Source organism: Globicephala melas, chromosome 1, assembly GCF_963455315.2.
Source record: "Globicephala melas chromosome 1, mGloMel1.2, whole genome shotgun sequence".
Lineage (NCBI taxonomy): Eukaryota > Metazoa > Chordata > Mammalia > Artiodactyla > Delphinidae > Globicephala > Globicephala melas.
In genome coordinates, this window is record NC_083314.1 from 62712480 (window position 1) to 62733075 (window position 20596).

The 20596-nt window shown below is 46.0% G+C and overlaps 1 protein-coding gene across 3 annotated transcripts in view; it reads right to left on the reverse strand.

The window, feature by feature from the left end:
• Positions 1-1266: 1266 nt before the first annotated feature.
• UCK2 (uridine-cytidine kinase 2) overlaps positions 1267-20596 on the reverse strand; it is an 84785-nt gene continuing 65455 nt past the window's right edge. For all 3 annotated transcript variants that reach the window (XM_030875602.2, XM_030875603.2, XM_060296961.1), the window contains exons 5-7: positions 19510-19607; positions 16982-17030; positions 1267-15618 (exon numbers count right to left, since the gene is read on the reverse strand). In XM_030875602.2, coding sequence (XP_030731462.1) covers positions 15479-15618; positions 16982-17030; positions 19510-19607 — 287 coding nt within the window. In that variant the 3' untranslated portion in view covers positions 1267-15478. The remainder of the gene's footprint in view (positions 15619-16981; positions 17031-19509; positions 19608-20596) is intronic.

Consider the following 20596-nt stretch of genomic DNA (forward strand, 5'->3'; position numbering starts at 1 on the left):
TGTCTATACGTGAGTGGCCATTGGCCATTTATGAGGTCCCTGAGGGCAGAGACGGCTTGGCACAGTATCTGGCACATGACAGGCGTTCAATGTTTTTGAATTGACTGCCTTCCAGCTGTTCTGAAGGTTAAAGCAGGACTTGACTTGCTGTGGCTCACTCTCGCCATCTAGTGGCCAGTTCTAAGAGAAACAGACCACAGATGGAGCTGAGTTTCCCAAGCCGATCTGGCTGCAGCATAGTCACACCTAGTCTACAGACCATTTTTCTGGTCAGGACCAACTCAGACAGATTTCCTTGACACTCTTTAAAAATATGTGTGCATCTCATGCTAACACTGTGCCTGGCTCCAAAACAAAAGTCAAGTAAATGGCCAACTATTAGGCACTGATTATGTGGACAAGTATGTGCAGGAGCACATGAAGGTACAAGAAAAGCACATTTCACAGTTCCTGAACTTAAAGAGCCTACAGTTTAACTTGGAGTAACACACTCCACACCCTAGGCATCCCAGCACACTCACATACTTAGAACAATGGAAGTTTTAGAACTCCCAGTAAGACTTGATCCTGTAGACAAAGCAGAATTTTTCTGGAGAAAAAAAGTTTGAAAGAAACCAATGGGATTACTTTTATTTTTTTCACTATTGTGAGTCAGATAAGCAGAAAGCCCTCTTGCTATAAAATACTAGAAATTCTAGATAAAATACCAAAATATGTCTTGCTTAATGCATAGTTGAGTACATAAGAAAATTAAAAATTTTTTACAGGGGCCAAGAATAGAAATTGAAAACATAAGGATAAGACACTGTAGAATATCAACAAGCAGATTTGTAATAAGATGAAATAGTTTTTCTAAAAGCTAAAAATATAGTCAATGAAATTAAAAACTCAGTGGATAAGTTTTAGACAACAGACTGAACATGGCTAAAGAGACAATAAGTGAATTGGAAATAGATCTGAGAAACTTTGCAAAAGTAGTTAAAAAAGGAAAAAATAGAATGAGAGTAAGAGACTTAGAGAAAAGAATAAAGAGTCCTGGGCTTCCCTGGTGGCGCAGTGGTTGAGAGTCGGCCTGCCGATGCAGGGGACACAGGTTCGTGCCCCGGTCTGAGAAGATCCCACATGCCGTGGAGCGGCTAGGCCCGTGAGCCATGGCCACTGAGCCTGCGCGTCCAAAGCCTGTGCTCCGCAACAGGAGAGGCCACAACAGTGAGAGGCCCACGTACCGCAAAAAAAAAAAAAAAAAAAAAGAATGAAGTGTCCTAATACATGTAACTACAGATCCAGAGGGTTAAAGGTGAGGAGGCACATTAGAAAAGATAATAGCTATGAACTTTCCAGAATATATGACACACGTAGCTCTTGCCAGTCAGGAAGCACAAGAAGGATAAATAAAAATAGATCCACGTCTCAACACTTCAAGGCAAATTGCAGAACATCAAAGACAAAGAGAAGTCTTTTTGAAAAAAAAAGACAGTAGAAAAATATGTTCCAAATGTTGAGAGGAAATATACAGCTAAATTATCTTTCAAAAGTGAAAGTAAAATAGACAGTTTCCAACAAAGAGCATACCACTAACACCCTTTGTAAAAGTGTCATTAAAGAGTGTACTTTAGAGAAAAAAATGAATCTGGAACTAAGAAGAACAATGCAAAATGAAATAGTGAACAAAGGCATTATAAAACTCTGGGTAAATATAAAACAAGCACTGACAGCATAAAACAATACAGATTTTTTAAAAACAATAAATGATAACTAACTTAGGGCATATAAAAGCAAGGTGAATACAATGGAAAAGAATCTGAAAAAGAATATATATATATCTGAATCACTTTGCTGCACACCTGAAACACTGTAACTCAACTATACTTCAGTAAAATGAATACATGAATATTAAAAGTAAAAAAAATTTAATTTTTCAATAAAAATTTAAAAAGCGAGGTAGAAATAAAACTCAGTAATGCTGACATGTAAGCTGGACTGCGTGATCAGAGTTAAAACTTTCTAAAGCTCATATTGTTAGGTAGGAGATTAGAGATTTTTTTCAAGTCAAGTATGCCTGTCAATTTTAAAAGATAATCACCAAAGGAAGAAAAATATGTGTAATTTCCAAACCTGTAGAGATGATGAAAATGAATACAGAAATCTCAAGAACTTTTCATTAAATATGGTAGATTAAACCACTGTTATATCTCTGCTCGCTCCTGAAACTACTCTAAACATAGTATTAACATTAATAAGTAAGTTTAGCAAGGTTGCAAGATAACAAACCAGTATACAAAAATCCATAGTATTTCTATATGCTAGCAACAGGCAATTGGAAATTAGAATTTTAAAAAATACTATTTACAATAGCACCAAAAATTATGAAATACATAGGAAAAAATCTGATAAAAAATGTACAAAATCTGTAAACTGAAAACTACAAAGTATTGCTGAGAGAAATCAAAGAGCAAAATAAGTGGAGAGATATACCTTGTTCATAGGTCATGATTATATGTCGAAGATCATTTAAAAATCAAAATGGAGTAACTCTGGTTCAAGCATTCAAAATGGAGCCAGATGGCCACTGTGGATGTGGTTTCAGACATGTTCCTGCATCACTGAGAACTTAAATTTTCTGAACTCTATCAAACTCAAGGACGCCACCAGTTGTTTTCAAAATAGTATTTGCTAGCAACTTCCAGCTGCAATCTTGTAACAATGTGACCATTTCGGATCCCAATCAATCCTTGCTTAATAAGCACCCTTACTTCTTACCAGCTCCAATCCTAAGTCTTGACAAACAATTTATATAACTTTGTGGTTTTTGCCTGTATAAGCCTCCCGCATTTTGTAGTCCACAGAATACAATTCAAGTGCTTCTTGATTCTGTGTCTCCCAGGCTATAGTCCTCAGCTTGGCTCAAATAAAACTCTTTTCTATTCCTATCATAGATTGTTTATTGATTACTTGAGTTGACAGTCAAAAAACACAACATTGTTAAGATGTCAGTTCTCCCCAAACTAATCTAAGTCTCCAACGCCATCCCAATTAATGTCCCAGCGGGACATTTTGTGGAAATTGACAAGCTGACTCTAAAATTCATATAGAAATGCAAAGGACCTAGAATAGCCAAAACAATTTTGAAAAAGAACAAAATTGAAGGGCTTATACTACCTGATTTCAAGACTTATTATAAAGCTATAGTAATCAAGACAATGTGGTATTGACATCAAATAGACGAATAGATAAGTGGAGTAGAGTCCAGAAACACACACAAATATGAACAGCTGAGTTTTTGCAAAGGTACAAAGACAATTCAATGGAGGAGAGTCTTCAACAGTGGTGCTGTTGAAAAATGGATGTCTCATGCAAAATAATGAACTTCCATCTATACCTCACACCATAAACAAAAATTAACTCAAAATGGATCACAGACTTAAATGTAAAACCTAAAACTGTAAAATTTCTAGAAGACAACCCAGGAGAAAAATTTTGTGACATTGGATTACGCAAAAATTTCTTAGATATGACTCCAAAAGTGCGATCAGTAAAAAGTTTTTGATAAATCAGACCATCAAATTTTTAAACATTAGCTCTTGAAATGACACCGTCATAGAACAGACAAACCACAGAATAGGAGAAAATACAATTGACCTTGAATAACACAAGGGTTAGGGGCACCAACCCTCCACGCAGTCAAAAACCCATGTATTACCTTATAGTCAGCCCTCCACAATCAGTGTTCTGTATCTGTGGATTAAACCAACTGGGGAATCTTGTAATACTTTAATATGTATTTATGGGGGAAAAAAATCCATGGATAAGTGGACCCGCACAGTTCAAACCCATGTTGTTCAAGGGTCAACTGTACTTGCAAAGCACATATTTAAAAAGGATGTGTATTCAAAATATATAAAGAACTCTCAAAATTCAATAGGAAAACAAACAGAAAGGGCAAAAATTTGATATACACAACATGGATCCATATCAAAATTATGCTGAGTGAAAAAGTCAGACCAAAAAAAAGGAGTACATAGTGTATGACTCCACTTATATAAAATTCTAGAAAATACAAAATAGTCTATAGTGAGAAAGCCAAGCAATAGTTACTTGGGGAAGAGGAGGAAGGAGGCTTATGAGGAAACTTCAGGGAATGACAGATATATTTACTATCTTGATTGTGATGATGGTTTCATGAATATATACATGTCAAATTTTATCTAACTGTAAACTTTAAGTATGTGCAGTTTATGTCACTTATACCTTCAAAACTCCTTTTTAAAAAACAAAACAAAAAATTACATTAACAGCTATCATTCATTGAGAACTTGTCATGTTTGATTGGTTTTTCTGCTTATATTATCTTTGCATATTTCTATTTTAAGCAGAGTAGGAATGACTCAGCTAAAAGATCACATTTCTCTATCTCCCTACACGCAGATACGGACATAGGCTAAGTTCTGGCCAATGAGATATCAGCAGAAGTGTGTGGTACTTCTGAAAAGTCTTTCTTAACAAGAATAAGCCATGTCTTTCTTTTCCTCCTGTATGGAATGCAAACCTGTTGACTGGAGCTCTAGCAGCCTTTTTGGAACACAAAGTAATCTTGAAAATATAACCCAAGTGCTGATGATAGAAACAGAGGCCTGAGTCCCTGACAACATGATGAAACCACCATATTTGCCTTGAACCTCCAGTCCCTAGACTTCTTTTGTGAGAAAAATAAACTACCTTGCTTAAAGCCAATTATTTGGGGCGCTTCATTAGTTTGTTTTGTTGTTATATGCAACTGAAGCTAATCCTAACTGACAGAGCCTCTTTCAATGATGCTTGGTATGGCGGAGCTACTTCTCAGACTTTGGGAAAGTTAGATCCTGTGACAGGTTGACACTTTGACCAGAGGTAAAGAAACAAACATTGTCTTCATGCTTCCTGCAGGTTCACGGACACTGTCCCAAAGCCACACTCTCCGAGTGGCTGACACAGGCTTTCACTCCATTAATCCACTTTGCTGTTTTCATCTGCTCTCACCTCCTTTCTGGCTATGTACAGACATCTTATTTTCCTCACCCACACATTTGTCCGAGTCCAACTTGATCATTTCTTAATACCACTTTGGCCTAGTCACATTTTCCACTGAAAATAAATAACACATTTTATGTTTGTATGACAGCTTTTATTGCTCTAATTCATGTTATAGCTGTTCTTTCACATGATCTACTAAACCATTAAGTTGAGGAGGGCAGAGAGGAGTCTCTCATTTCTCAGATGGAGAGGCCTGGCAGGAGAGGTGATGTGACTTGCCAACATCCCAAGGAAAGAGTGGAAGCTCAGACCAGATGAGGTTCCCTGACTCTGTGCCCATCTTGCACTGCATGCAGAGCTCTCCTCCCTCATTCATTTATTCCCCTTTGTTTTTCAAAAGTTTGTCAAACACCTGCTCTGTGGCAGAACTAAGCCATGCCAAGCATTGGGTGGGGATACTAAGAGTAGCCAGACATGCTCTATGCTCTCAAGGAGCTCCCCATGCAGGAAAGACAACTTTTTACACAAGCAGACAGTACCGTGGACAAGCATGCAGCATCTCTACCTAGTGACTGAGCTGCGGTGAAGACAATTCCCTGGTGTCTTCCCTTATCTGTATTTAGGAAAAAAACAGAAGATTCTGGGATTTCCCCCTTTTCTCCTTTCATTACCAGTCATTTCTGCCTTCCATTTCATAATCATCTCCTCTGGACCTCTGTGTGATAAATGGATTTTTTATGTTCCCCATCTATTCAATATCATCTCAAAGATTTTGCCTTATATTCTTTTTCAACAGTTTTCTTTTTATTTCCCTCCACTCTGAATTGGTTATTTCATCCTCATCCATTGCTGAACCAACATATGTTCTTCCTGCTGTGAGGTCACCCTCCACTTCTGTCATCACCGAATTCCCCTTGAGCCCTTCACTCCTCCAGGATTTTCTCTCTTTGGCTGTTTTCCTAGCCCTCTTCACGGGCTTTCAGAGGGGGCACTCCCAACACTTAGGCCACTCCTGAAAAACCCAAGGCTTTTGGAACCCAGGGCTGGAAAAATGTAATCTTTCCTGAAGGGTAACATGAAGGCAGAAACCCCACTAGACAAAGGCCTAACCAAGGCCTGGCTCTCTAGTTAACTAGCCATGACCTTGGGCAGGTCACTTCCTCTCTCTGGACCCCAGTACCCACTTTGGTAAAAAGATAGTATTTAATGGGAGCCCTTGCCTGACCCAAACACAATATAATTCTAACGGTACTGACCTGCGCTATCCAATAAGGCAGCCACTAGCCATGTAGCCATTGAGCCCTTGAAATGTGCCCAGTCCAAATCAAGATGTGCTGTGAGTGTGCGATAGACACTAGATAACGAAGACTTTGTACAAAAAAAAGAAAATGCAAGATATGAGTAATTTTTACATAGATTACATGTTGAAATAACGGTATTTTGGATATACTGGGTTAAATAAAATATAATGTTAAAATTAATTTCACCTTCTTTTTACTCTTTTAAGTGTGGTTTCAAGAACATTTTCAATTACATTGGGGTTGCTTGTTGTGTGTCCACTGGCCAGCACCCAGACAGCTGTCACACAAGAAGCCCAGTGCCATGGCTGGGTCCTGACTCACTCAAGACACATAGTAAAAGGAGACAAATTCATCTACCTTAGTCACCAGGTGACCCGGAAGATTTGGATCTAGACCAGTGTTTCTTAATCTGAGGATTAAGGACAGAAGCCTTGGGCAGAATTCAGGTGGTCTATGATCTTTAAAATTTACATCTTTATTTTCACTGGCCTCTACTTGACATGTTAGCCTTGCCTTCCGTTATGAATGTAGGAAACAAACCACAGGAATGAATGTTAGTTGTACTTGGACTTGTTTGTCAGCAATAGAAATCAGAGTTACGTTCCTAACACCTTACAGTTGCCGCAGAATTTCAAAATACGATTTAGTTTCATCACTATGATACCATGTAGTGGTTATTAGACCGGCCACTGAATCTTGTTATTTGATGTGTTAATAAAGAAGCACACGTATCACAGATTTGTTTTTATATTTTGGTAACTGTGTTTCAGTATAATTTATTTTCTTAAATTTCTTTGGATGTTATTTCATAGGTGTAAAAACATTATTCTGACAGGTGTCCTTAGACTGCTAGAGGGTTCCATGGCACAAAAAAAGACTGAAAACCCTAATCAAGAAAGACAAGGCACTTTCATCGGCTGGAGTACCAGGGGGGACCCCTAACCCTGAAGGGGCTGCCAGGATAACGTAGGCTGTCCCACTGGAGATGCCCAGCGCCGCCCCTCAGCTTGTTTGCCCCACAGACAGACTCTTCAGCTACAGAACAAGAGAACATAATATCTGACCCCTTTGTTTTGGTGCCAAGCCTTCTGGATAGTCAACATTTTGAGGTCCTAAAAAGCACACCATCAAGTATTTGGATCCATTTTAAATACCTAAATGATATGTACAACAGATATCCTTCCTTATTCCACCCCTGAATCCAACTCCCATCTCTGAGCCTCACACCGGTGGGAGGTGTCAGGGTCAACAAGAGGGCCAGAAATGGGTGGGTTTCAGCCTGGGATGCTCATAGCCCTGGGGGCGGGCTAAAGCTTTGAACCTATTGGGTTGGTCTTTGCGTCAAAATATCCTATTGTGCTTTTGCTAAACCCTCCTCTGGCAACTCTGAGATTAGCCCTGGGGCAGGGCTCCAGCAGTAGCTACAGAGAAATCTGGTTTAGGAATTATTCCCCAAGCCAGCCAGCCTCTCCCAGATGCCCTGAGCTACTAAGAAAAAGCCTTCTAGGAACTCAGTCTCACCCACTGCAGCCCAATTACTAAGAGTATAAAGACAGCTGCCACTCCCTGGACACTTTACACCCAGGCAGTCCTGCCTGTGTACAAGCTCTCATTCAACACTGAGCAAAGCAGGGGTTCTTATCCCTAGAGTACAGGCTGCACAAGACCACACAGCCATTATGTGAAAGAGTCAACATTGAAACTAGATCTGTCAACTCCACAGTGATTTCCCCCAACAGGCTTGAAGTCTCCCTTTGACTTGAAGCCAGACAACAGTGAAATCATTGAGCAGAAGGTGGAATCCCTTTTACAGAACTCAGCTGACCCCCAACTAACCAAACATAATTTTTAAAAGAAGTTCGATTCTCTCTCTTCATTCTCCTGCCTTCCACCCACCCAGGTCCTTCTTCCTGTAGCTGCCCAAAAGAGTCAGTCCAGGGCTTCCCTGGTGGCGCAGTGGTTGAGAGTCCGCCTGCCAATGCAGGGGACACGGGTTCGTGCCCCGGTCCGGGAGGATCCCACATGCCGCGGAGCGGCTGGACCCGTGAGCCATGGCCGCTGAGCCTGCGCGTCCGGAGCCTGTGCTCCGCAACAGGAGAGGCCACAGCAGTGAGAGGCCCGCGTACCGCAAAAAAAAAGAATCAGTCCAATGGCAGTGGTCCACCCCAACTTCTGCCACCAATGCCTGCCCTGGAGAAGTTCTAAAGGACTACAGGAGGAGGGACTTTTGTTTCCAACCCTGAAATCAAGTCCACTGCAGACCTACAGCCCAGTCGGTAGTAGGATCCGGACCCAGTCGTTTTGCCTCTGGGCCCTAGGTTCCTCATCTGTAAAATGAAGGGCTTTGACTTCAATGGCTTCAAAGAAAACCCTGAGAATTCTCAAGGGAGAAGCTGCTTTTCTGCTTTTCACATTGAGACTTCAAGAAGACTTCACGAAGGGCTCCATGACTAAAAGCATGCTTGAAGGCAGTGGACTAGATGACTTCTAAAAGCTTGCCCTGCTCCCAGGACATCCTAGGAACTTTCCCAGGGCAGACATGCAGCCGTAGTTTAGTGTCTCCTGGTGCCGGTTTTTTGGGGGGGCTGGGGGGGTGGAGGGTGTCTTACAACCTAAGAGGCAGTGCTGGACTTGAATGAGCTTCTGAGCAGCGTTTAATGCCCCTTTCCAGTCCCCATGCAGGCAGTGAAGGGCTTTAAACAGCACAGATGACATTTTCAGGAGAAATGGGCTCTCCAGTGCTGTGAACATCACAGATTTAAACGGTCTACGCGATTAAATACACAAGGTCCTGGGTTTCCAACTCTGCCTATTCATCTGACTCACCTGTAGTTTGTTATAAAAGACCCTCTCCCTAGACCTACAGAATCAGAATTCTCAGGAATGGATCACAGTAGTGTCTTTATCAAGCCCCGGTGATGATGATGGCCAGCTTGGGGAACCACTAGAGTAGACTGCAGCAACAGAGAAACTAAGAAGTAGGAGCTGATGCTCCTACCTGCCTTAGTGAAGGCTTTAATAAAGATCTTCCAGGAAAAAAAAAAAGAATCACATCAGAAGTAGTTAGACTTCTAGGCCCTCTGACCATTCTCTTAGAAACCGTGATAGCCAAGCAAAAGTATTAGTTCCACAACCCAAGGCAACCCCCAACCCCCGTTGAGAACTGAGTTCCACCACTAGATGGCAGACACGCACCAGGCAGCCTCCTCCTACAGCACAGTCCTACTTCCTAGCTTCCTCGGTAGAACTGGAGCAGGACCGCATTCCTAACATACTTTGCAGGACTGTTTGAAGGCTGGAAAAGTCTGATGTGAGTGTTATCATGAAAACTGGGAAATTTCAAGAACTGAAAAGAAAGTACATGGTGCTCACTGATAAAGAGGAATCTGGAAATATCCTCAACTCTAATTCCCTTAGTGAGAGCATCCTGGGCTTGTCAGATAAAACCCCATGAAGCACATGAGCTTGTAAGGCAGAGGCCAGGCTGGCTTCCCCTGGCCCAGGGCAGTCAGCACTTAACACCATGGTGAACCCCAGGCCATTTTCATCCCCTGCATCACGGGCGCCACTGACCTAGTCCCAGCAAATCCTCATTGTAAAAGGGGATGCCAAGCATGGATTGGACCGTGCGAAAAATGAGTTTGCGTAAGGCACAGTTTCATGTTCTCCCACCCGTAAGCTCCATCCGTTCATCTGAGGAGATATGTCTAGATAAATCCTTAGTCCTAGCTTCAAATTGATTCAGTTGGCTAGTTTGTTATTTTAGTTCATGGTGTAACTGAAAAGATACATAAGCATATATGCAGGTATAGCCCAAGATTTAGCAGGAAGGTTAACTTCATTCTGGGTTTTAGCAAATGTGTTTAAACTCTGTTTTAAAATAGAAATCTAAACAGCCCCCAGCACCAGATGATGAAAGAAATCAATCCCTACGGTCCCATCCTCTCAAAGCTTTCCCACATCCTAGGTCTCCTTCTCCACCTCTTGTCTTTAAAACTCTTATGCAGGTCCTAACAGGTTTCCTTCAGTCTGAGCCGACGTGGTTTGATTCAAGCAGCACTCACCCGTCAAAAGGGTGAGTCCAGGATGCAGAGCGGAAAGTGGCTCAAAGGATGCTGCGACAGGCGGGTGGGAGGCAGAGCAAATCGCTCAAGGGCTTCACTGGCCTGCACAACTGTGCCTCAAGTTACAACAAGGAAGCAGAACTGAATTCTGAGAAATGAACAGAGTCCCAAGCAAAGCTTGGACTCCAGACGTGGTCCACAGATAGGGGAAATGTGAGAGCAACGCACAGAGCAAACTGGATCGCAGCTAAAGCGGCTTGCACAACCACGACTCACGTCTTCATCTGCCTGCAGGTAATAATCGAGCTTGATAACACACACCTAAGTGTTATGTGAAAACACAGCGGCCTTCTGAGGATGGATTCCTCTTAAATCCAAGTTCTTTTGGATCTGAATTCCTTGAAGGGTTTGCCTCTGTCCTTGGAACAAGTGGCTGGAAATAGCAGGGCAACTCCGCACATCAATGAGGGTCATTGGGTGCCTGGGAGGCAGCAGGTGAAGGGATGAAAGGGAAGCTGAGAAAAGGCGGGGCCGGGGGGGAAGAGTCGGGGTGCTACAAGGAGCACAAAAGCCAATTACTTTAATTATTTTCAAATCCTCGGTGGTGGGTGACCTAGATCTTTCAGTAACAAGAGATGATGATTATCTGCATTTGATTGATGTATGACTATACACTAAATGGATATAGTCATCAGGGTAATCACACACACATATATGTATGTGAATTCAACCTGAAGTTGTTCACATTGTCCTAATGTCAACTTTCCTCCACCCAACCCCAATAAAGTTTTCTTTATTTAGAAGGTTTTGTTCTGGCTTTTATTGTGAAAGTTGAGGAAGTGATGGGGAAGGGAGGACAGGAAGGGAGGAGACTGCACAAACCGGATGACCTCAGAGGGAGCAGAGCCGGCCAGAGCCGGAGAAGAGAAGCCTCCCAGGGATCTCGACCTGGCTTCAGAAGCAGAGCAGAAACACACAAGTGCACACATGGTGGCCTGGGTGCAGCCCAGGAGGGGAGGCATAGTGACAGCAGGCTGGTGCCCGTATCCACACAGCGAAGGCCTGGAGGCGCTACTTTCCCTTCAGCTCGCTGGCCTCAGCCACTGTTCCTCCGGCCCAAGCACCACAAAGAAGGCAAGAGTGGGTTCTTTTCTGTTCAGTCTTTATTTACAGCAAAGTACAGAGTATGTGGTCATTTATGTAACTGCTAAGAGTAAAGGCAGGGCAGTAGAAAGAAAAGGGGGAAGCGCAAGCATCTAAGACACACAAAAGAAGCCTACATCTTTATTTACCACTCACTCTGTTCCTAAGGCAGGACTGGCTAGGCACTCACTGCCTCTAAGGGTGGCCGGATGCTGACCTGTAGCCAGCCCCCTGCCCCAGGAGGGCCGAAGAAGGCCCAGAGACCAAGATCAAAGGGGACTCAGCTCCAGGCTCACCCCGACGGTTTCCTCAGCCTGCTCTCCCTCTCGTTTGCTCGGACACCGAGACTTTCCCCACTCCACCCCGAGGTCAGGGTGAAGGAGAGGAGTGGCAGAGAGGTCCAGTCAGCCCTTCTCAGAAGCCCAGCCCTGGGACCCAGAATCTCCCTAGCCCGCCTCACCCACACGGTTGTGGACAGGCAGGTGGGAGACTCCAGGGCAGAGGAAAACACTTCCCTGCAGGAGGCTACTACTTCCCTCCAATAGCCTTGGGCCCTAGTGCTGGTCAAGGATGTCAAATCAGGGAAACCTCACAAGGACAGCAAAGGAGGTGATACACAAACGAGCTGGGCTCCAGTCCCTCCCGCACACAAGCCTTAGCCTGACCTAGTGACCTCATGAGACTGGCAACCCACCCTGGACACAGAGACAAGTGTCCAAGCCAGCCCAGGAGAGGCAAGAAGCCAGTGTCCTTGACTGCCCAGCAGCCGAGACCACAGTGGGTTGCTGCAGAGACAACAGGCTCTGAAGGGTGAACCGGGGACCTTTCCCTGCCACCCTCCCCAGCCTGTTCTTCAGAGACCGCTGCCTCTTTGAGGGCCTACCTTATCCATTCCAAATCAAAGGACACCTGAAGTCACAACACTGCATCTTCCGTATACATACTGCCAGCTCTCTGCCCCTATTGGTCTCAGGCTGCCCAAGAACAAGAAACCCAGGGAGCAGAAGCTCCACTGGGGTGAAGGAGCTTGGGACCAGGCCTTCCCACGACACAATGCCTGTTCCCTAAACACATGGTCCTTGGACAATACCTGCGCAGCTGGGAGAAGCGAGCACCACAGGGTATCTCTGAAGACAAGAGACTCCCACGTACACACGACCAACATCAATCGCCCCACTCTGCTCATCCGTGTCGCCTCCCTGGACAGCAAAGGGCACCCAGGTGACTCATGTCATGATGTCTGGCCTAATGGCTCTACCTGACTCTCCAATGGAATCAGAGATCCAGTGACTCTTAAAATACCAAGTCCGGGATTGGCCACATAGAAAGCTCAAATTCAGGTACTCAGTTGGCTAAACGCTGGGGTCACCACACCAAGGCAGAGCTTCCCGTCCCCTCCTGGCCCCAGACGTACTATGTCACAGAACCAGAGGAGTCGTCAGCACGGCCCAGTGAGCCCCCAACCGAGACACCAAGAATTGGTGACGGTTTTACCCAGAGGCAGGGCAGCCCTAGAGCTGCTTCCAGCGAGGACAGGGCTATTCGGAGACACTGGAGGCTTGGTCCCAACACCAGGAGTAGATGAGGAAGCGGCTAAGTAACTCAAGGCTCAGAGATGAGAAGAATCCGTCTTCCAAGGCAGTGGGATAGACAGCCAAGGCACTGAATGGTTTGGCACCTGGGAGCTTCAAGTAAAGTTGACCGTGCTACCACCGAAGGGCCGAGGCTCTCCCAGACAGGGACGGGCTTCCCCTGAGCACAGACAGGCCCCACCCAGCAAGGCAGGAGACCCCTGGGTCCTCAGGATCCTGCCATCTACCCTTCATCTCAGAACCGCACAAGGCATGACTGGAAAGATAATCAATACTGACTCGGAAACACGCACTCCAGAACTTGGCCATCCCGCCAGGTACCGGTCTTCAGAGCAGGTACCTCGGGACCCTCCCCTTCTCCAACCAGGCAGCTGCTGCCCTTGGGGGGGCTCCCTCAGGGCCTGCAGCACAGTCTCCTGAAGGTCTCGGGGGTGGCAAAGCCCTGCTGGGGATTAGGTTGGACTTTTTGACACAGCCCAACGGAGTTAGAGTCAAGTGGAGTCCAGAAAAGGGGAGGCAAACTGCATGGCCGCTTGCTCCCGTGTGACTAGAGTTAACGGCATCAGTTTATCTGAATGGCTCAAGGGGCTATGAAAGCAATGGAAGGAGAAGCGTTCACCAAAATGTTTCAGGCTGTGGCAGTCACAAGGGAATAACTAAGGGCATAGCCTACCGAGCACTGAGATGGAACACACTGAGGTGAAAAGCTTCTGCCTCTTCTGCAGTTAAAAGGTGACGTTTCAGGCCTCTATAATTACACCTCCTCCTTCTCGCTTGGTCCCCTGCTTCCTCCACCCCTCCCCACCAGGAAATCTTCAGGAATCCGTACTTCTTGCAAAGAAGGAAGTTTTCACCAAGAGGGAGCCCTCGGAAAAGCTGGAATTCTCCACCCCAAATGTTTTCAGCCCAAGACTCCAACTTGTGACTTAAAAACGCCACTCCCAGGCTTCCCTGGTGGCGCAGTGGTTGAGAGTCCGCCTGCAATGCGGGGGACACGGGTTCGTGCCCCGGTCCGGGAAGATCCCACATGCCGCGGAGCGGCCGTGCCCGTGAGCCATGGCCGCTGAGCCTGCGCGTCTGGAGCCTGTTGCTCCGCAACGGGAGAGGCCACAACAGTGAGAGGCCCGCGTACCGCAAAAAGACAAAAACAAACCAAAAAAACACGCCACTCCCCTTCCCCACCCCTCGTTTCCGGCAGCTGCCACGTGACGCGGCAGCGTGGTAAATAAGTCAATCAATGTGACTGTGATGCTGCCAGTGACGGTCCCCGTTATCCTCACCTCGCTGCAAATCCCCACGCCTCGGGGAACAAAAGCTACAGGCTCCCTACACGGCAGAGCTCTCTTGCCACCCTGTGAGGGGCAGGCTGCCAGCAGAGGCCCTCAACCGAAGCCCAGACTGCAAGGGTCCAGTGTGCACTCCACAGCTTGGGGGACAGCCCAAGGAATCTCATGGGTGACTTCCCTGGGAGGCACCAGCATCTCAGACGATACGACAGGCATAGTCCCACTCCCTCCTTCCCCACTCAGTCAGGAAGCGACCCCGTCACATCCCCACCAGGGAAGGAGAGCGAGGCAGCTCTGGCTTTCCGAGAGACTGAGAAGCGGGTGAGTAAGGAAGGAAGTGTGGAGCTACCCGAGCAGCCAGAGGTGGGCAGGGGCAAGAAGAAAACGCAGAAGACTCGTTCCCCTCAGTGGGCCCCTTCCCTGAGTTTGAGTTTTGAGTTGAGGTCTTGCCTAATTTCAACTCAAAAAAAAAAGAAAAAAAAAGAAAAGAGGATCTCTCATTAACATTATCCTGAAGCTCCAGCACCAGGAAGGTGGCATCTGGCAGGGGAAGCAATCAAAAGTTCCAAACTCCACTTCCAACGAGACCCACGGACACCGAGAGCCGCGAGCCGTGAGCCTCCCTCCCAGACGCCTGAGCCTGCCCCACCTGGAACCCACCAGGCAACTTCCCTTTGGTGAAACTCCAGCTCCAGCCCCCAAAACACACTCAAGTACAGGCCCTCCTGCAGAATACTTACGGCAAACAGCTGTACAGTATTTGTACATTTACACAAAAATAGATCCTTTTCTATATATATATATATGTATGTATTTATAACTGGTTACACGTTGAAGTCATAATTAGGCATCACCAGTAGTAGTTGGCACAGTTTGTCATTTAAGCTCAGGGTCAAGTTCTGTTTCATTTCTCTGCTCCGAAGTACCAAAAAAAAAAAAAAAAAAAAAAAAAGGCATTTCATCTCCATGGTGTTTTCTTAAATACAGCAATGTCATAGGAAACCATATGTATAGATGCACAGTGCCTCTGCCCCCTCCTCCTGTCCCTTGGAGATCGGGGCCAGGGTCTGAGGAGACGGGGGTCAGTGCGGCCGGCTGCTGGACTCCGAGGCCTGCCTCTTGCGTGAAGGGGTATAGCCATTGAGATAGCCGTTGGTCTGCCGTTTGGAGAGCCCTCCGTTCAGGATGTCCTGGATGTGCTGCACGATGAGGTTGATGGCCACTGTGGGGCAGAGACCAGAAGAGTGTTAGGGACACGAGGAGGGTGGGAGCACGTCTGTGGGGCTGTGTGTCTGTTTGGGTGGACGGCACTCAGGAACCAAAGGTTAAAACTGTTCCAGGAAGCTGGCTCTGCTGCTTGCGAGCAGGTCACGCCACCTCCCCAAGCCTCCATCAGGGCTAATATGACCCCCGCAGGGGCATTCTCGGAGTAGGACAACGTAGAACACGATCAGAGGCACGGACTGGATGAAAGCAATCGACCCAAATTCTGTAGACATGAGGTCTGGCCTTCGCTCTGACACCATCCATTAGCTGTGAGACCCTTCCACTGGTCCCCCATCCCGTGCAGCTCCCCATCCCAAGGACAGGGACCCTACAGAAGGCCCTCCCCTCCAAAGGTCAAATGGGACTCTCTTTCCTTAGCCTTGGAAAGAAATCATATGATTCAAGCAAATGATCAATGTTAACGTCACCCAAAATGGGATAAACATCAAGTGCTCTCTGAGGTGATGCCCCAAGAACACCCCTCCCCCAGGGTATTCTCCAGACTATATAAGCTGAAGCTAATCTTGAGGACACAAAAGCAAACCCAAGCTGAGTGCCATTCTACAAAACAATGGGCCTGTGCTCCTCAAAAATGTCAGTGTCATAAAAAACAAAGAAAGGCTGAGGAAAGTTAAAGGAGATTAAGTCAATGTTAATTGTCCTGGATGTGAGGAGCGCACTGTGGCAATGTAAATGAAAATGGCCTTGTCCTTAAGAAATATACAGTGAAATTTTCACTGCTGTGACTAACTCCCAAAAGGCTCGGCAAAAATTTTACTTTTTAAACAGAGGAAAATTGAAATAAACGATAAAGAGAATGAGAAGACAGGGTATTCTCACAATTCAACTCTGCCCCACTATGCCTAAGTCCAGGGATAGTCCTACTTTCTAGACAAGTCAAAGCTAACGCATAAATACACTAGTGGTAGAAATCCCTTTCCCTTTAGGAAAGGCTACCTTAGTGGCAGGTCATTCTAAATTAGATTAAGAAGGAAATCTACTTTTGCTAAAAAATGGCCTCACATACAAGGCAGCCAGGTATCATCACTGGGGATGACAGTAGAAGGTAATCTATTGCCCTCTGATTGTTGCCAGAGAAGCACAAGTTCACGCCTGTCCCCATTTATGTACAGGCATATTCACAGGGGCCTGTCCCCGAGGCCAGATGCATAGGTATAAATACCTTTCTGGCTCACAGCAGCAGCCAGTGGCTCAACCACATCTATAGAGCCTTGTCTGGTTACCACATCCTACTCCAAAGTATAACTGACAAAGGGTAGAAGTTATGCCCCAAGGGATGGCACTCCATGAGGACTCACCTAGATTATCTGCACCTCTAGGAATGATCACATCAGCGTATTTCTTTGTCTGTGGAGAAAGATATTTACAATGCATTAAATGCATTACAACGCATTAAAGAGAGAAGCTGGACCAAGCCCCTCTTCTAAGGGAATGTGGGGAAAGGGCCAGCCTTCTACCAATCCCAGAGAGCAGCAGCTTGTGGCTTTAAACAGAATACATTTTATCCACGTTATCTAATTTATAATAAATCGGCTTTTCCCTGAGTTCTCATTAGCAGTTAACATTGTTTCAGCTTACAATCTGTACAGAGAACGTGGTCTTTGAAACCAAATATATAACTGCCTCTTCACTGATGGAAAACCATCAGTTAGTAAGACCAAACTTAAAGGGGAGCAATTCACCTTGGATTTCTATACACTGTTTATCTAGCACGAGGGTAAACCCACAAAGAAGTAATCGCCATTGATGACCACTTTCCCTGGCTCTGTTATGACACAGCCTTAAAAAAAAGAAAGAAAAAAAAGCCCACAGACTCTCTTTTTGTTTGTAAAGTTTACTGACATTTTGTGGACCATTTTACAAATAACTTGTGTCCTGGTGAGACCACATAAACGATGCCTTAGGACATGGGCATCTGTACTCTGTGCAGCTTCCATGCTACAACTGTTGAATTGCGACTGATGCCCAACTTGAACCAGGCCGACAATTTATCAGGCCCAAGTTCCTGGTTGACGTGGGAATGAGCTGCTTTTCCCTGAGCTGAGTGGCTGGACAGGAGGAACAGGTAGAACAACCTAGAAAATATTTACGTAAAATTCTGAGCTCCATTACAAATAAGTTAAACAGCAGGAAGTTGGCAGTAAACTCTAATGTATGTTCAGTAATCAGTTTACTTTGTATTCTTTTTTTTTTCCGCAGTACGCGGGCCTCTCACTGTTGTGGCCTCTCCCGTTGCGGAGCACAGGCTCCGGACGCGCAGGCTCAGCGGCCATGGCTCACGGGTCCAGCCACTCCACAGCATGTGGGATCTTCCCAGACCGGGGCACGAACCCGCGTCCCCTGCATCGGCAGACGGACCCTCAACCACTGCGCCACCAGGGAAGCCCTGTATTCTTATTATTAAGTTAAAAAGAGCAGGAGAGGTCCTCAGATGGATGGATAGAATTTCACAGCTCCACAGCCACTTCTGCCCTCTTCCCAGAAACCTAATCCTGTGACCCAATCCTCTCCAGGGGAATGAACAGGGCATCAGCGTTACTCAGGCTGACTCAAAGTCTGCCCGGTTCCAGGCTGAAACAAATGTCAAGTCTGTTTTGATGCAAAACCTACTAACAGACTTAAAGAAACAAAGAGGCCCCCCGGGGTGGGGGGGATGGGCAGGGGTGGGGTTCGGCGGATGAATTGGGAGATTGGGACTGACATATATACACTACCATGTGTAAAATAGAGAGCTAGTGGGAAGCTGCTGCATAGCACAGGGAGCTCAGCTTGCTGCTCTAGGTGGTGACCTAGATGGGAGGGATGGCAGGGATCTAAGAGGGAGGGGATATAGGTACACGTATAGCTGATTCACTTCATTGTACAGCAGAAGCTAACACAACATTGTAAGGCAATTATACTCCAATAAAAATGAAAAAAGAAAGAAAGACGGTTTGGGATCATATTTTTCCATGGGAGGAAAAAGAAGTTAATTATCAGGCGAAGCAGAGAAATCCCCACACTCGGCCACACTCTACACCTCTCATCTCCCTGAAGGCATCACCCAAGACAAGACGAAGACTCAACCTCTCTCGCTTTCTCTCAGAACTTAACCCCACCACTCCAAACCTCATGTCCCTGAGGTCTTCCCTCAACGTTCGCAGGTCTTTCATGAAGAAGCTGGGGTGTTTCCTAGGCTGAGGGCTGATTCGCTAAAAGCTGAGAATTCCCCCGTCCTCACCCTTCCTTCTCTGAAAGCCACCTCACTAGAGAGTTCCCAGCTGCCGTGGGCAGGCCTGACAGAGCCCGTGCTAGGGCAGAAGTACAGAAGCCTGTTCCAATATGGCGAACCTCCCAAATCGGAACTTACACGGGGACCAACGACAAGCTCGAAATGGGGCTCAGATGTAGTGGCAGAAGAGACTCAGAAGGGAATACCTTGTAGCTGAGGCCTCCTACACCAGTACTCCAACCATCACAGACCTTCTGAAGACCCAAGTGGCTGAGTCTATCCTGGGATACTGATGCACCCTCGATAAAGGGTCTCACACCATGAGGTGGTCTCAGAGGTAGTCTCACACCATGAGCCTACCAAGCAAGAAGTGTACAGCTTGCTGGAATCAGACAGCAGGATCCTGAAGGGGTACCCCAGAAAAAGAGGGGCAGGACAGAGCTCTTGGAGAACACAGTGATAGGAAACAAAGCACCAAAGGCTGCCCTTTCTTGGGACTTGAGGATAGAGGAGGGAATGAGTGAAATCCCAGCCAGGGAGCTCAACTTACAGACCTTTATTTGTTTGATTACATTTTAAAGACTAAATTCAATGAAAAACAAGAACACAACTCACTGGCAAGCAGAATTCCTCAAAGGCAGGCTTGACGAATGTAATGTACTGAGATAAAATCTGCTCAAGGTCCCTCCCTCTTTCGCTGATGTCCCTTAATACTAGAAGAGAAGGAAAAACAAGAATCAAGAAAAGAGTGCATGAGTCAATACATGTCCGCCTTTCACGAGGCCGACCAGGATCACACAGGCTTCACAATGACTCTGGATGATTCACAAGCCGGATTCCTAAGAGACTTGACCGAGAGCCAGTCAGCAGCCGCTTTGGGAAAAACAAGTTGCATTTTCACATCTTGCTACAGTCAAATCCAGCTATGCTCTCCAAAGCAAGAGGTTTTCCAGGAAAGGCCAATAGTCTTCTGGTTTCAAGCAACATTTGACCCAAATAAAACTTCATTGAGAACCCCAGAAAAAGGCAGGACAAACTCATAATAGGAAGTGGACCGGGCCCAGAGAGGTGGTGGGGCTTCCTGGAAAAGGGTGCAGGTTGCCCGGAGACTTCTCCTTTGCCCACCCTGATCCCCTGCCCTTACACTTACCTGTGTTCAGGGCGGCAACCCTCTGCTGATGTGCCACCTCCACCTGCCCGGCTCCCACCCACACTTGAGCCCCTACAGGGGGTAGAAGTGGGGCAGAGGGCCCCGCTGTGGTCAGCCACTCCTGGCCACCTCAAGCACAGAGGTCTGCAAAGGGAAGACCTCTTAGTGAAAGATGAGAAAACCATGGTGTAAGAAACCATGGCCTGGAGCTGTGAAGCTGCCCAGATGGACCCAAACTCACCATCTTCTACCTTCTTCCTCCTGGGGGTGCTGTTATTCGGGGACTTGCAACAAACACTGCTTTTAATACAGTCTTTCATCAAAACACGGAAAAGCATCCAGAATCCTCGTTCCGCCACTGTACACTAACCTCCCTGGGCCTGAGTTTCTCCCAAACTCAGCAAGTGAGTTTGAGTCCCATAATCAAAAACAGCCCCTCCCTACAAATGTTTTCAATCTTGGCTATTAACTCTTTCCCTCCTACCCCAAAAGGGTATCGAATCCATCTACAGTCATTTGCAATGGGCTCTCAGCTCCCCTCAATCATTTCTC